This window comes from Ananas comosus, linkage group 9, assembly GCF_001540865.1.
Source record: "Ananas comosus cultivar F153 linkage group 9, ASM154086v1, whole genome shotgun sequence".
Taxonomy (NCBI): Eukaryota; Viridiplantae; Streptophyta; class Magnoliopsida; order Poales; family Bromeliaceae; genus Ananas; species Ananas comosus.
The window spans coordinates 10799925-10813566 of NC_033629.1; the positions used below are offsets into that span (position 1 = coordinate 10799925).

The following is a 13642-nucleotide window of genomic DNA, read 5'->3' on the forward strand; positions in this document are numbered from 1 at the left end:
ACGTACTCAGCTATACAAAAATGTGCATCTGCACGCATAGTAATTTTGTTATGTGCATGCACAATTACGTATACGTAAATTAAAAGATAAACTTCAAATATTACCTCAAATTTCGCACTTTTTTATTTTAATATTATGTGGTTTAAAGTGTATTAATTTAGTATTCTGTGATTTTTTTTTTCGCCTGTCTTTTTGTTAATTTTTCGTTAAATTATATACAAAATACTTCAGATACCTCGCCTATATTTTATCGAATATTCACTTTAGTACTCTTTAGTTTTAACTTTGTCACTCATTTAACGGAAAAAAAAATAATAAAGGGGATAACAAAAAGAGAGAAATAAAACCACAGAGTATGAAAGTGATATACTTTAAATCATAGGGTACTAAAGTGAGAAAGTGCAAAACCATAGGGGTGGTATTTGAAATTTTATCTAAATTAAAAGATTCAGATCGATGAAGATGAATACTGTGAAATTCGCAATATAAGGAAGAATAATGTGGGTCTTTTGAGTATTTACCTTTGAGACATGCAAGAATTGTTGGATGATGCGGGGAGTTTTCTGCTAAAGTTTTGGAATTTGGGAGGCAAACTTTCCTAGTTTTGGGTTGTGGGCTGATCTCGGATAGAATTTAGGTATATTCTTATCATACATCTTTTTTTTGCTGTCGCGCCTCCTCCCTTGCCCCCGCTGCCTCTGCCTCCTTCCGATGCGTTCTTCCGTCATCCTTAAATCTTTTAGTATTCTTGTTGTTGTCGCCATCCACAACCATGCGTTCCCCCGTAAGCTTGCTTTCGCGATCTATACTACATTCGAGCTGCAATCTATGGAAGCAAAATTAATATGAAGAGTGTTGTTGGGAAGTTCTTCATTGAAGCTCTAGAATTTGGGAGGTGAACTTTCCTATTTCAGTGTATCCCAGTCCAAAGTTGGATTTTGGGTACCAAATCCCAGCCCAACTAAGATCCGGCCCGATAGGCCATATTTTGGAAAATAATTTATTGTAAAAGTTGTACCTACATGTGACATATATATTTTAAATTAATCTTATTAAGTTACTAAACAGGGGCCAGAATTTAGATTTAGGGATAGGCCGAAAATGTGGAATACATTTATCTTAAAATATAATGTTATAAATTATAATAAAAGTTAGATGCGCGAAAATACAAAAAAAAAAAAAAAAAAAGAATTTGAGAAGTTTCTTTGTCGGCTCAAAAGTCAAAATAATACTGGGAACTCTTTTGAATCGTGAAATTTGTTGACCATTGAATCAATAAATTTATGGGCAATTTCTTTTTCGATATGCACGATTATAGAGATTTTTTCGGCTCACAAGTTTTATAAGAAAAAATTTTTATTTTGGCCCCTCTGGAGACTAGAATTTATAATATTTTGACTACAATTTATAATATTTTAAAGTTTATTATGTCTAATTAATTAGGGATTCATATTATAATTTTCAAACATATGAGGGTCGTGGCCATTGTGGGCCTCAATATGGCTCCCTGGCCTATATAGCATGGATAAAAAAAACTTAAAGTAAAATAGTAAGCTAATAATGAAATAAGAGTCTGATTTACTATACTTCTATGACTATAGATTTTTTTGTATTTATAAATTTTCAGTCGTTAGATTTATTTTTTTGATCATTTTTACCCGTTTTATATATATATATATATAAGTCTGGCTGCTATGCTATCGATAGCACCAAGCACTTGGTGCTATCAAGTTTTCTGCCGTTAGATTAACTCCTTTAATTATTTTTACCCGTTAGATTATACTATTAAACCAACCACCCACTCAACCCTAGGGGGGCCCACATCATCCTAACCGCACATCTTTTAATCCAAGGGCGGAAACTTAATAGCACCAAGTCATTGGTGCTATTAATAGTATTCTAACCTAGTTCTATATACTAGTGTAGTGACCCGCACGATGCAGCGAAAAAAAATATTTTAATAAAAATTTACAAATTAAATAAATAAATATGAATATAAAGAAGAAAAAAAATATAACTATATTTGATTAGACTTAATAATATAAAAAATACATTAAAAAATATTTAAAATGGAATCACAACTCAACAAAAAATAATAAAAGAAACAGAAAAAAAAAGATAAGAATTATATGAGAAGAAAAATTATTACATAGATATTATAAAAAAAATGTTTGAAATATTGCAAGTGAAATATAATAAATATTAAAGAGCACATTGAACAGATTTTAATTGACATTTAACAAATCAAATAAACAGATTCATCCGTCCGATTCTTTTTTTGACGCAAATCAAATTTTTTAAAAAATCAATAATGAAGTAACCCGAGCATTATATATATATACACATGCGCGACATCGACGCGATATTTTAATTATTGTATCTATAACCTATATGAATTCCCAATGTTTGTTGCCACGTGGCAAATTCTACTTCACTCTCACTAGCATGTAACTCTTTTTCTTCTCTTCACCAAATTTTCAATATACATTCTAACGATCCCACTAATCAAACCATCAATTAGTGTATTTAATGGTCCCACTACCATTTACAATTGTATTGTTTCTATCTACAATAATTCATTATGACTATTTTCCTTTCCTCCACTATATTTTCAATTAGTGCAAACGGTTCCACTATCAAACTTTCATTTAGTATATTTAAATGGTTCCATTACCATCTACAATCCTAACTTCTCTTCTCTAATTATTAATTATGAGCATTTTTCCTTTCCTCCATCGGACTTTCAACTCTTTATTTTCAATTTATTCATCAATTCTCTATCTCTCATCTTTTGCTATACACCATCGCTTCTTTCCCTCACTCCCTCTTTCTCTCTCACGAATGCACGCCCACTTTCTTCTTTGGCCGTGGTCGAAGGGATCATCGTCGTCGTCACTATCACTATCGCCGGAGAAGGCATCGTCGGCTATATCCTCCGCCAACAGTGAGAGACCTTTGTGAATCTATCAAGTGAGATACATAAGATAATGTTTAAATCTTTTTATTATTAATTACTGTTAGGTTTCTACGCCGCTGCAAAGTGCGGGTCTTTCACTAGTAATATACTATGATAATAATCCAATATTATCAGTGTCACATTAGTGTCGGCCTTGTATTTAAAAGGAAAAATAGAAACCAACAAATAAAACCAACAATAAAAAGCCCCTTGAATAAACTTCTCAGGAAAAAAAATCCCATAATAATATTGGAAAAAATATTCAAACATTCAAGAACAAAAAGAATCATCTCTCTGAACAAAAGGAAACTTTTCAAAAAGTTAGAACGAATTAAAACAAACATAAAATGTGGCCAAAAATAAAATAAAAAACATCCAAAAATCTCCTAAGCTCCAAGCGAACAACAAATTAAATGTGAAAAACGAAAAAAGAAACTACTGCTAGAAGTAGAGCTATAAGGAATTGAACCTTCTATTCTATTGCGGTCTCAATTCAACAGGTGAAAGGTCAATAATCCTACAAAATTTTGTTGAAGTACATGCATTCAATTGTGGTTTTATTGGGACATGAGAGGGAGCGGTTTTGGAAGATGAGGGGTTTTGGAGGTTAGGAGATGAGAGGGAATAGTTTTGGTGCAATTATATGCATTCAATTGTGGTTTTATTGGAGATACGGAGAGAACGGTTTTGAAGATGAGGGTTTGGAGGTTGGGAGATGAAAGAGAGCAATTTTGAAAGAAGGAGTAATGCCATGTCAGCAAGATATTGGGGATTCATAGATTAGTATATATATATAATATATATATATATATATATATATATATATATATATATAGGAGAGAGAGAGAGAGAGAGAGAGAGAGAGAGAGAGAGAGAGAGAGAGAGAGACCGGCTGGAATACTATCGATAGCACCAAAGCATTGGTGTAACCAGTTTTCTGCCTTAGATTTAACCCGTTGACTATTTTCACGCCGTTATATATATATATATATATATATATATATATATATATATATATATATATATATTTTATTATAATATATATATATATATATATATAGAATTTGGCTACTATACTATCTATAGTACCGGAGCTTCGGTACTATAGTCTTGTTTTCGATCTTCGGATATTCAAATTAACGATCCACACTATTAAATATGATCTAGGGTATATAAAGTTTTTAGAAATAAAATTTTAGTTTTTTTCGACATCGTTTACTTAGTAAATAAATTATATCAAAATGGACAGTGAAAATTGAATAATCTTTAAAATTTGAGTATAGGACTTTTAAATTCAAGATAAAGAATGTTAATCTTAATCTAGATAGTTTAAAGTATTTTCTATCAAAATTTAAAAAAATTTTGATTCTTCTACACCGTTAAACTCCAAACTCTCTATAGTAGCCATTAAAAATTGATAATTTGAAATGATTTGATCATAAAGTAAACTATATCAAAAAAATATAAAATTTCATTTCTAAAAACTTTAAATACCCTATATTAGTTTTAACGGTGTGGATCGTTGATTTGAACATCCTAAGATCGAAACGAGACTATGGTACTGGAGCCCCGGTACTATAGATAGTATTGGAGACTAGCTATATATATATATATATATATATATATATATATATATATATATATATATATATATATATATATATATATATATATATTATACTATAACTACTGTTGGTAATACTACTAATAAGCAACTAAACTATCACGTACTATTAGGATTTTGACCATTAAATGAAGAATGTAAGATGAGGATGATGTGGGCTCTCTGAGAATTTAAGTGTTAGTGTGAATAGTATAGTCTAACGGGTGAAAATAGTCAAAAAGTTAAACCTATAACGGTGGAAACTCGGTAGCACAGCTTACGGACTGATGTTGAACTTTGCTGGTAATATATATATATATATATATAGTATATATTATGAGCCGGCTACTATGCTATCGATAGCACCAAGCACTTGGTGCTACAAGTTTTAGCCGTTAGATTATCCCTTTGATTATTTTTAACCGTCAGATTCATCAACTTTCACCACCCAACACCCCACTCAACCCTTAGAGGCCACCATCAGTTCTAACCCACACATTTCTCAGATCTAATGGCTAAAAAACTAAAAGCACCAATAGCGTTTGTGCTATTAATACGTATTCCAGCCTAGTTCCTATATATATATATTATATATTATATATATATAGAGTCGGCTACGTATGCTATTATAGCACAAGCATTGGCTGCTACCAAGTTTTCCGCCGTTAGATCTACCTTTATCATTTTCATCCGTTAGATCATACTATTCAACCAACCACTCACTCAACTCTAGAGGGCCCACATCATCCTAACCACACATTCTTAATCAATGCCAAAAATCTTGGTAGCACCAATGACTTTTGTGCTATTAATAGCATCAGTAGCAATTCTATACTATATATATATATATATATATGATATTATATATTATATAGAGAGAGAGAGAGAGCAGAGCAGTAGAGGAGTAAGGGCTAGAATATTTGTAAAAGTATCAATGGGCGTCATACTTGTGTGCTTTAGCCCTTGGTGGAGAGAAGTGAGGTTGAAAGATGAGGGGTAGCTTGGGGTAGGTGGTGGTAGATGGTGGTAGGGGAATAGTGTTTAATCAAGGCTAGTTAATAATCAAAAACGTAGATCCAATGGCTTAAAGACCTGAATAGAGCACCATGATGTGATACTTGTTAAAAGTATCAATAGCTCACTCTATATTATATATTATATATAATATTATAGTCCGGCTGGGATACTCTATCAATAGCACCATGCATTTTGTGCCTATCAAATTTTCGCCGTTAGATTTAACACCCGCTTTGACTATTTTTACCCGTTAGATCTATACTATTTAAACCAACAACATCACTCAACCTAGGAGGCCACATTGATTCTAACCGTATATTTTAATCCAAGACCGAAACCTAATAGCACCAAATGCCTTGTGTATTGAGGTTAGTATTCCAGCCTAAGATGTATTATAGTATATATATATATAATACTTATATATATATATACATTTTCAAATATAATGCCTTGGGTGAAGTAAAGAATACCCCACGCAAAACAGAATGCTTGCCATGCCTTAATCTTCTAGAATGCGGCCCGTGCGAGTTAGTTTTCTCAAATCTACTAAGATCTTCTAATTCGTACCGTTCGTAAGACAGAATATACACACGTGTCGCAATCCAATAGGTTGCGACGGTTTTGGCCGCAAAGGTCAAACTTAGATGAGAAAATAATTATAAAAAGAATCGAGCCGTTACCGCCTCACTAGAATCTTCTTTGTCCACTTTTCGTGCCAATTGTTTGTTCCACGGTACACGTGTCAAGCTCCCATAGGCCAATGGCAAAGTCAAAAAAAAAAAGAAGCCAAATGAGAACATGCGCCAGAATCAGCGGCACGCGCTTTGAGATTCGGAATGGGTGTTCGTTGAATATTCAGATCAAGAACACACATTCAAAATCAAAATTGAGAGAAAAATTGGTTCAATTTAGGGCGCGGAATTCGTGAGTTCGTGTAAGGTGAGATTGTTCAGCGTTTCTACGAACGTAGATCTCCGTCTCCGGTTTTTCGTGGGGCCCACACGCCCCTCACGCATGACTATAGTCTCACAGGACGGCGAGTTTCGTCCATATGGCGTTAACTCAAGACTTCGCGTTCATCACGCGCAAAGTTGAGTTTTGCCGTATTTCGATTAATATTTAGAAAGTATATTGGATTTGACAGACATGATTTATAAAAAAGAATAAGCGCTGAGCATCTAATTTAAAAAAATTATTTTGTTCTCCAAATGAGCACTTAAAAAGTGGCAAATTCAATTCAAAATAAAAATTGTATATTCAAATTTATGATTTTGACTTGCGAATTTGAATATCATAGGCCATGTTCAATATGTGTACAGGCTATAAATATATATATATATATATATATATATATATATATATATATATATATATATATATAGTTAATTTTAAGATACAGTACACAGTGCACCAGGTGCATGCAAGCCTCTGGTTCATTGAATGGGGACAATTCTAGTTCAAAAAAGTACTAGGGGTTATTTCGCACAACTCTATAATGCTCTTAGATATAATAATGTTTAATATATAATTATGATGCATTTTAATGAGCTTCAAAATTATTTTTACTATGTAATGTTATATATATTTCTTTTAAAATATGAAAATTTCTTAAAAACAATTGATGCATCCAATAGCTAAATACTCCACTAAAATTAAAATATTTACAAGGATCCATGAATTTTAATAAAGACATATACACTCACACATGCATGTTACAAGATTATATAATAATAAAATTCAAATTAAAAAAGATCCGTTATATCGCTGAAAACACGACATGATTAAGTTGCATTTTAAATAGTATAGTTTTAAAAAATATTTTAAAATCCGAGTCGAATTGTTCGGATGGGTTTGTGAGAACAGTGCCCAAACTGATTCGGATCAAATCTGTAAAATCGGTCTATTTTAAAATACGTGTTAGTTAATTAACTAGTCCGATTGTATAAAAAATGATTGGAGTTCTTTTTACTATGTATTTCAATAATTACTTAGAAATATGTATTAGATTTTTAACAACAACATTTTAAATACATTTTTAATTATATATATAATAGAATAATATTTACAAATAATATAGTAATTAACTAAAAAAAATATATCAATGGGAAGCTTTTCAACGACGTCTTATTGAAAAACCCTTAATTTGAGGTCATATATCAGTTTTGTGTTTATTCAAAAATTATAATTTTTTTCTCCAAAATTTTAAAATATTATTTTTAAAATTTAACATCAAAAAGTATCTAATAAATTGTTAGATACAGATAAAATTAAGATACTTAGGATTTAATAATAATAATAATAATAATAATAATAGCATAATATGAATAACATTATAGGGTACATTTTGGGTACCTGTAACAGCACTCCTTCCCAATAACTTTCCCAAAACGGCACGTAATCGAATCCGTTCTACGTTCACTCGTGACGTATGTGCACCAGGTTCATTGAACCTGGACATATATATAAATATACATACACAGACCCCCGTATATAAAACCCAAAACAGGGTGAACTACTTTCTTCCTCTTATTCCTTTCTCTTTGCATAACAATAGTAACACTCTCTCTGAGAACAAACACTAACAATTTAGCGAATGTCGGTGGCGACGATATCTGCAGAGATAGTTGAGATGGAAACGCTCCGTCGGCGGAACGCGGAGCTGGAGAGGGAGGTGAGGGAGGGGCGGGAGCGGGAGGCGTCGGCTCGGCGGGAGCTGGAGCGCTGGGCGGCGCGTCTGCGCGTGGCGGAAGACGCAGAGGAGCGGCTCGCTGTGGAGCTCGGCGAGGCCGAGGCGGAGGCGGTCGAGCAGGCGCGCGAGTACCTCGCGCGCATCCGGGAGCTCTCCGACCGCCTCGACGCCGCTCGACGCGTCCTCGCCGCCGCCGGATACGACCTCGCCCTCGCCCCGGCCCTCAATATCTAAATTCAAATACAAAAATTAATATCTAATACATATGTGAATCATTCAGAATTTTAAAAATGTTTTATATATTTCTGAATGATCAAATATTTCTTTTTGACGCTTCTCTGAATAATGAATGGCCTTTCTTTTTTATATGATTTATGTGGATGTGTATATATTCGAGTGATGTTTCTCTATTCATGATATATAAATATATATATTTTTATTTTTTTAAATGGTTTTGTGGCATGATGTATCTATGTTGGTGTGAATAGTTTGTACAAATTTGTCAATTAATATGGCTTTGCATGTATGCGATTTTGATAGTATTTTCTTGGCTAAATTATTAAGTAAAAAGCCTTTTTGCACCTTAGCTAGTCTGAGTATTAATTTCCCTTGTTTAACTAAAAATTGGTAATTTTAATATCTGGGGGATGGAACTTATGTCTATGGGTTATATATATATATATAGAGTTGAGCTATGGTACTTTTACAAGTATCACCATCATGGTGCTATTAGGTTTTAAGCCAGTGGATCTACTTTTTAATTATTAATAGCCCTTGAATTAAACACTATTCCACCTACCACCACCTATCACCACCTACCACCATCATCTCAACCTCACATCTCTCTATCCAAGGACTAAAAACACACAAGTATCATCCTCATGATACTTTTACAAGTATTCTATATATATATATATATATATATATATATAGAATTAGGCTGGAATACTATTAATAGTAAAACGCTCTTTTTGCTATCAAGTTTTTAGCCCTTGGATGAAAAATTGTAGGGTCAGTAAACTCACAGATCCATATCTAAATAGATGGATGGTGGATGGATGGTGGAGATTGAATCTCCTTTTTTTTAAAAAATCACAGTTAGATGGCTGTTAGAGTTAACAGACATCCTCTCTCTCCGCTTTTTTGTCTTTCTTTTCTTTCTTTTTTTCCCTTTTCCTTTTCTTTCATCTTCCCAGGCTCTCTCCCTCTCTTCTCTTCTCCCCCAATCTCCCTCTCCCTCTCCCTCTCCCGGTAGAATCGTGGAACTCCTCCATGCCTTTGCGCGCCGCCGGAGAAGACGACTGGGTTTCGCAAGAGGTAAGCACCCCCCCCCTCAAACCCCTCTCCTCCCCGCGCGCGCGACCCTCCCAACACCCCCTGCGCCGCGCGAGCCTCCCAACACCCCCGCGGCGCTCAAAGGCATGGAGAGTTCCACGATTCTACAGGAGAGGGAAAGGGAGAGGGAGAGAGATTGGGAGAAAGAGAAGAGAGGGAGAGAGCCTGGAAGATGAAAGAAAAGGAAAGGGAAAAAAAAGAAGAAGAAAAGACAAAAATTGGAGAGAGAGGATGTCTGTTAACTCTAACAGTCATCTAACTGTGATTTTTAAAAAAAGGAGATTCAATCTCCACCATCCATCCACCATCCATTTAAATAGATGGATGTGCGGATGCTAATAGCACACGGCTGCTGTGCTCTTAAGAGCACAGCAGCCCTATCTCTATATATATATATATATATATAAAGTTGAGCTAGAATGTGGTGCTTTTGAGTTTTTAACCATTGGATGAAGGAATGTAAAAGTTGTGATGATGATGGTAGGTGGTGTAAGTGAAATAGTGTTTGATCCAAGGCTATTAGTAACGAAGGAGTATATCCAAGAGCTAAAAACCTAAAAGCACCAATAAGATGATACTTTTAAAAGTATTCTAGCTCAATTAATATATAATATATATAATATAATATAATAATATATAGAAGAGTGGGCTGGTATGCTTTCGTAAAGCACGGAGGCCTCCGTGCTTCCACTTTGTTTTCGATGTTCGGACTTTCGAATCGACGATCGGACTCCGTTAGTTGATTTAGAGTATTTAAAGTAACCAAGAAATTAAATTTTGCGAAAATCAATAATTTTAACGGCCGTGGTGAGCCGGTTGCAAGTTTAACGGTGTAGAAATATCCAAATCACGTGAAATTTTGATAGAAAATTCTTTATACCATATAAAACAAGATCAATAACTTTGATCTAAAATTTTAATGTCATATCATCATATTTTGTGAGATTTTTATTTTCAGCCGTTGATTTTGAGCCACTTCGATCACTAGGCAAATGATATCGAAAAATCGCAAAATTTATTTTCTAGATACTTCAAATACTCTAGATCAAGTCTAACGGAGCCGATCGTCGATTTGAAAGTCCCAACATCGAAAACAAAGTGGAAGCACGGAGCGCTCCGTGCTTCCGAAAGCACCCCAGACGCACTCTATATATATATATATATATATATAAAGATGAAAATTCTAAAAATATGGCCTACATTAAAAATTACCCATAACAAGTAATATTTGAGACAAAGGATAGTTGCTTTGTTGGTTTAAGAATAAAGTTAATAGCAAAAGTAGTGGAATAAAGAGCACGGAACTATAAATGTTAATGCTTAAAAACTATTTATTAAATGTTGGTTTAGTTGAGAGAAAGATAATATACTATCTGTTTCCTTCAATTTTTTTTACAAAAATCAACTTAACGAGAAATGTAAAGTACCTAGATTTCGAACTTAGGAGATGGGGAGGATCATGATCCTCAATTCTATGCATCAATTACAGGGGCTTTTGGTTCTTCAGAAACGTGTGAAAGAAAAAATTTTGAGAAAATTTTTTTATGGAAACCTCTTTTTTAGTTTTGGCCCACTTGGCTTAATTTCAAGATAAACTAGTTTTTGGAGATTTTTTTTCAAATTTTATGAAAAAATAATATTTTTATTTTTAAATTTTTTTTAAGAAAAATTGGAAAGAAGCTTCTCGGAAAAGCTAGGTAGTTATTCTTTGAACTAAACAAATGAAAAATTAGAAAACTGTTTTTCTTGAAAAATTTCATAAAAAATTAGTAATTTTCTTTTTTATTTTTTAATGAAAACAAAAGGATAATTTTTTAAATTTGGAAAGAAACTTCTCAAAAAATTAATTTTTTCTTAGAATCAAGCGGCCGAAAAATTGGGAAAAGAGTTTTTCATAGAACACATTTTTCTCGAAAATTAATTTTTTTTCATACTTTTCTGATGAACCAAACAGATCTGCGCTAGATACGGTTAGTCTTTTCTGTGCACTGTTGGAATGGGATGGGATAGCAGCTCTTAGCCTCACCCTTTTTTGCTTCCATTAATTAGCATTACTACTTTGCAAGCAACAAAGGCTAGCGTATAACCGACCGTCCCGAAAGCAAGTGGCAAAAAATTTGATGGTTGGTATATGAGACCCAAGTTCGAATCCTAGTTGATTCCCATTTCAGCTAAGTTTATTTTTAAATGAAAAAAACGAAGCAGCTAGCGTGCTATCTATCTCTCTCTCAAAAAAAAAAAAAAAAAAAAAAAAACTAGCATATATAGTAGTGAACAATGAAATATTATACAATTATTGGAAACATTCAATTTTTCTTTCTTTTGGAAAGGAACATATATGCAAATGAGGGTGATATCACATGTGTTGGTCCACATTGAACAGTATAATTAAGGATTATATTTCAGCATATAAGAAGTAGCATTTTGGTATTGGTAGTTTAATTAGATCACCAAAGCATTTTGAACTAATGTTGATGAATTGATTGTTTAGGGTGTTATATATCTTATTAAAATATTCCAGAAATTTATGCATCTTTAGTCAATGGTTAAGCCCAACAAGTTACTCTTAACATTATTAGTGTACTAAGACCATTAATTAATGCTATATATATATATATAGAGAGAGAGAGAGAGAGAGAGAGAGAGAGAGAGAGAGAGAGAGTTGAGCTAGAATACTATCAATAGCAAACGAACTCCGTTGCCATCCATTTGTTTTCGATGATAGAGCTTCCAAATCGACGATCGACACCGTTAAACATGATCTATACCACTTGAAGTGTTTAGAAATCAAATTTCAAATCTTTTCGACATCATTTGCCTAATGATCAAAGGGTTTCAAAATTTGTAATTTTAATGGTCGATATGAGGCGTTTTCTCGTTTAACGGCGTAAAGATATCCAAATCAATTGAATTTTTGTTAGAAAATTCTTTAAACTATTTAAAACAAGATCTATACTCTTGATCTTGATTACAAGACTCCTATCATCATTTTTTAAAGAATATTCATTTTCAGCCGTTCATTTTTGTGTCCACTCGATGGATAAGAGAACAATATCGAAAATGTATGAAATTTGATTTCTAAACACTTCAAGTGGTATAGATCATGTTCAACGGTGCCGATCGTCGATTTGGAGGCTCCATCATCGAAAACAAATGGGTGGCAACGGAGCCCGTTTGCTATCGATAGTATTCTAGCTCAACTCTATATATATATATATATATATATATATATATATTTGATTTGACTTTGGCCGCAAATTTTTGCACAACAAGTAGTGAAAGTTTTCAACCAAAAATAAAATTGAGTAGTTAGCTTCTAACATTAATTTTGCTGGTTCCTACAGTAAGTGACAAAGGGCTTAATAAATAGTATATAAGGTTCTAAGTTCGAAACTTAATTAGTTGTTTTATATTTTCAGCTAAGTTTATTTAAAAAAAGAATTATCTTTTTAAAAAAATATACATATTTTTTTCTTTTTGGCCAATTTGCATAAAAAATTTATAAATTTTGAGCTTTTACAAAATTGGGCCGCCTTTTTTGATTTTGCAGATTTGTTCAAAATTTTCAGCAAACTGACCAAAATAACCTTATTACTTTCTCTCTCCTCTTTCTCTCTCCTCTTCTTTTCTCTTATTTATTATTTTTTCTCTTGCCCAAGAAAGCAGCGGAGGTAGAGGCCGAGGCGGAAACGGCCCGCCTCACCTCTCACCCTCATGCTCTCGCCCTTGCCCTTTCCCTCGCCCACGCACCTCCGACCTTCCTCGCCTCCGACCCCGCCGAGGCCGCACCGCGATCCCTTTTTATTTTTTTTGCCCCTCTTCGACCCTCCTCCGCCACCTTCCTGGCCCTCGGCGACGATAGTGACGACAAAGCGCCTCTCGCCCTTCCCCACCCTTCTCGTCCTCTCCCGGCCTCTCCCTCCTCCTCTTCCACCTCCGACGACGACGCATCTTCCCCGACGCCGACACTGTGGAGGTCGCTGCGGTGCGGCAGCCTCGGAGCAGCGGGTCCTTAGTAGCGTCGTCGCCGGCGTCGTGGCCG

General features: G+C 34.0%; 1 protein-coding gene across 1 annotated transcript; it reads left to right on the forward strand.

Annotated features, from left to right (window-relative positions):
- On the forward strand, positions 8042-8714 carry LOC109715639 (protein RESPONSE TO LOW SULFUR 3-like). Its single transcript, XM_020240746.1, has one exon. The coding sequence runs from the start codon at positions 8170-8172 to the stop codon at positions 8497-8499; it is 330 nt and encodes a 109-aa protein (XP_020096335.1). The 5' UTR covers positions 8042-8169; the 3' UTR covers positions 8500-8714.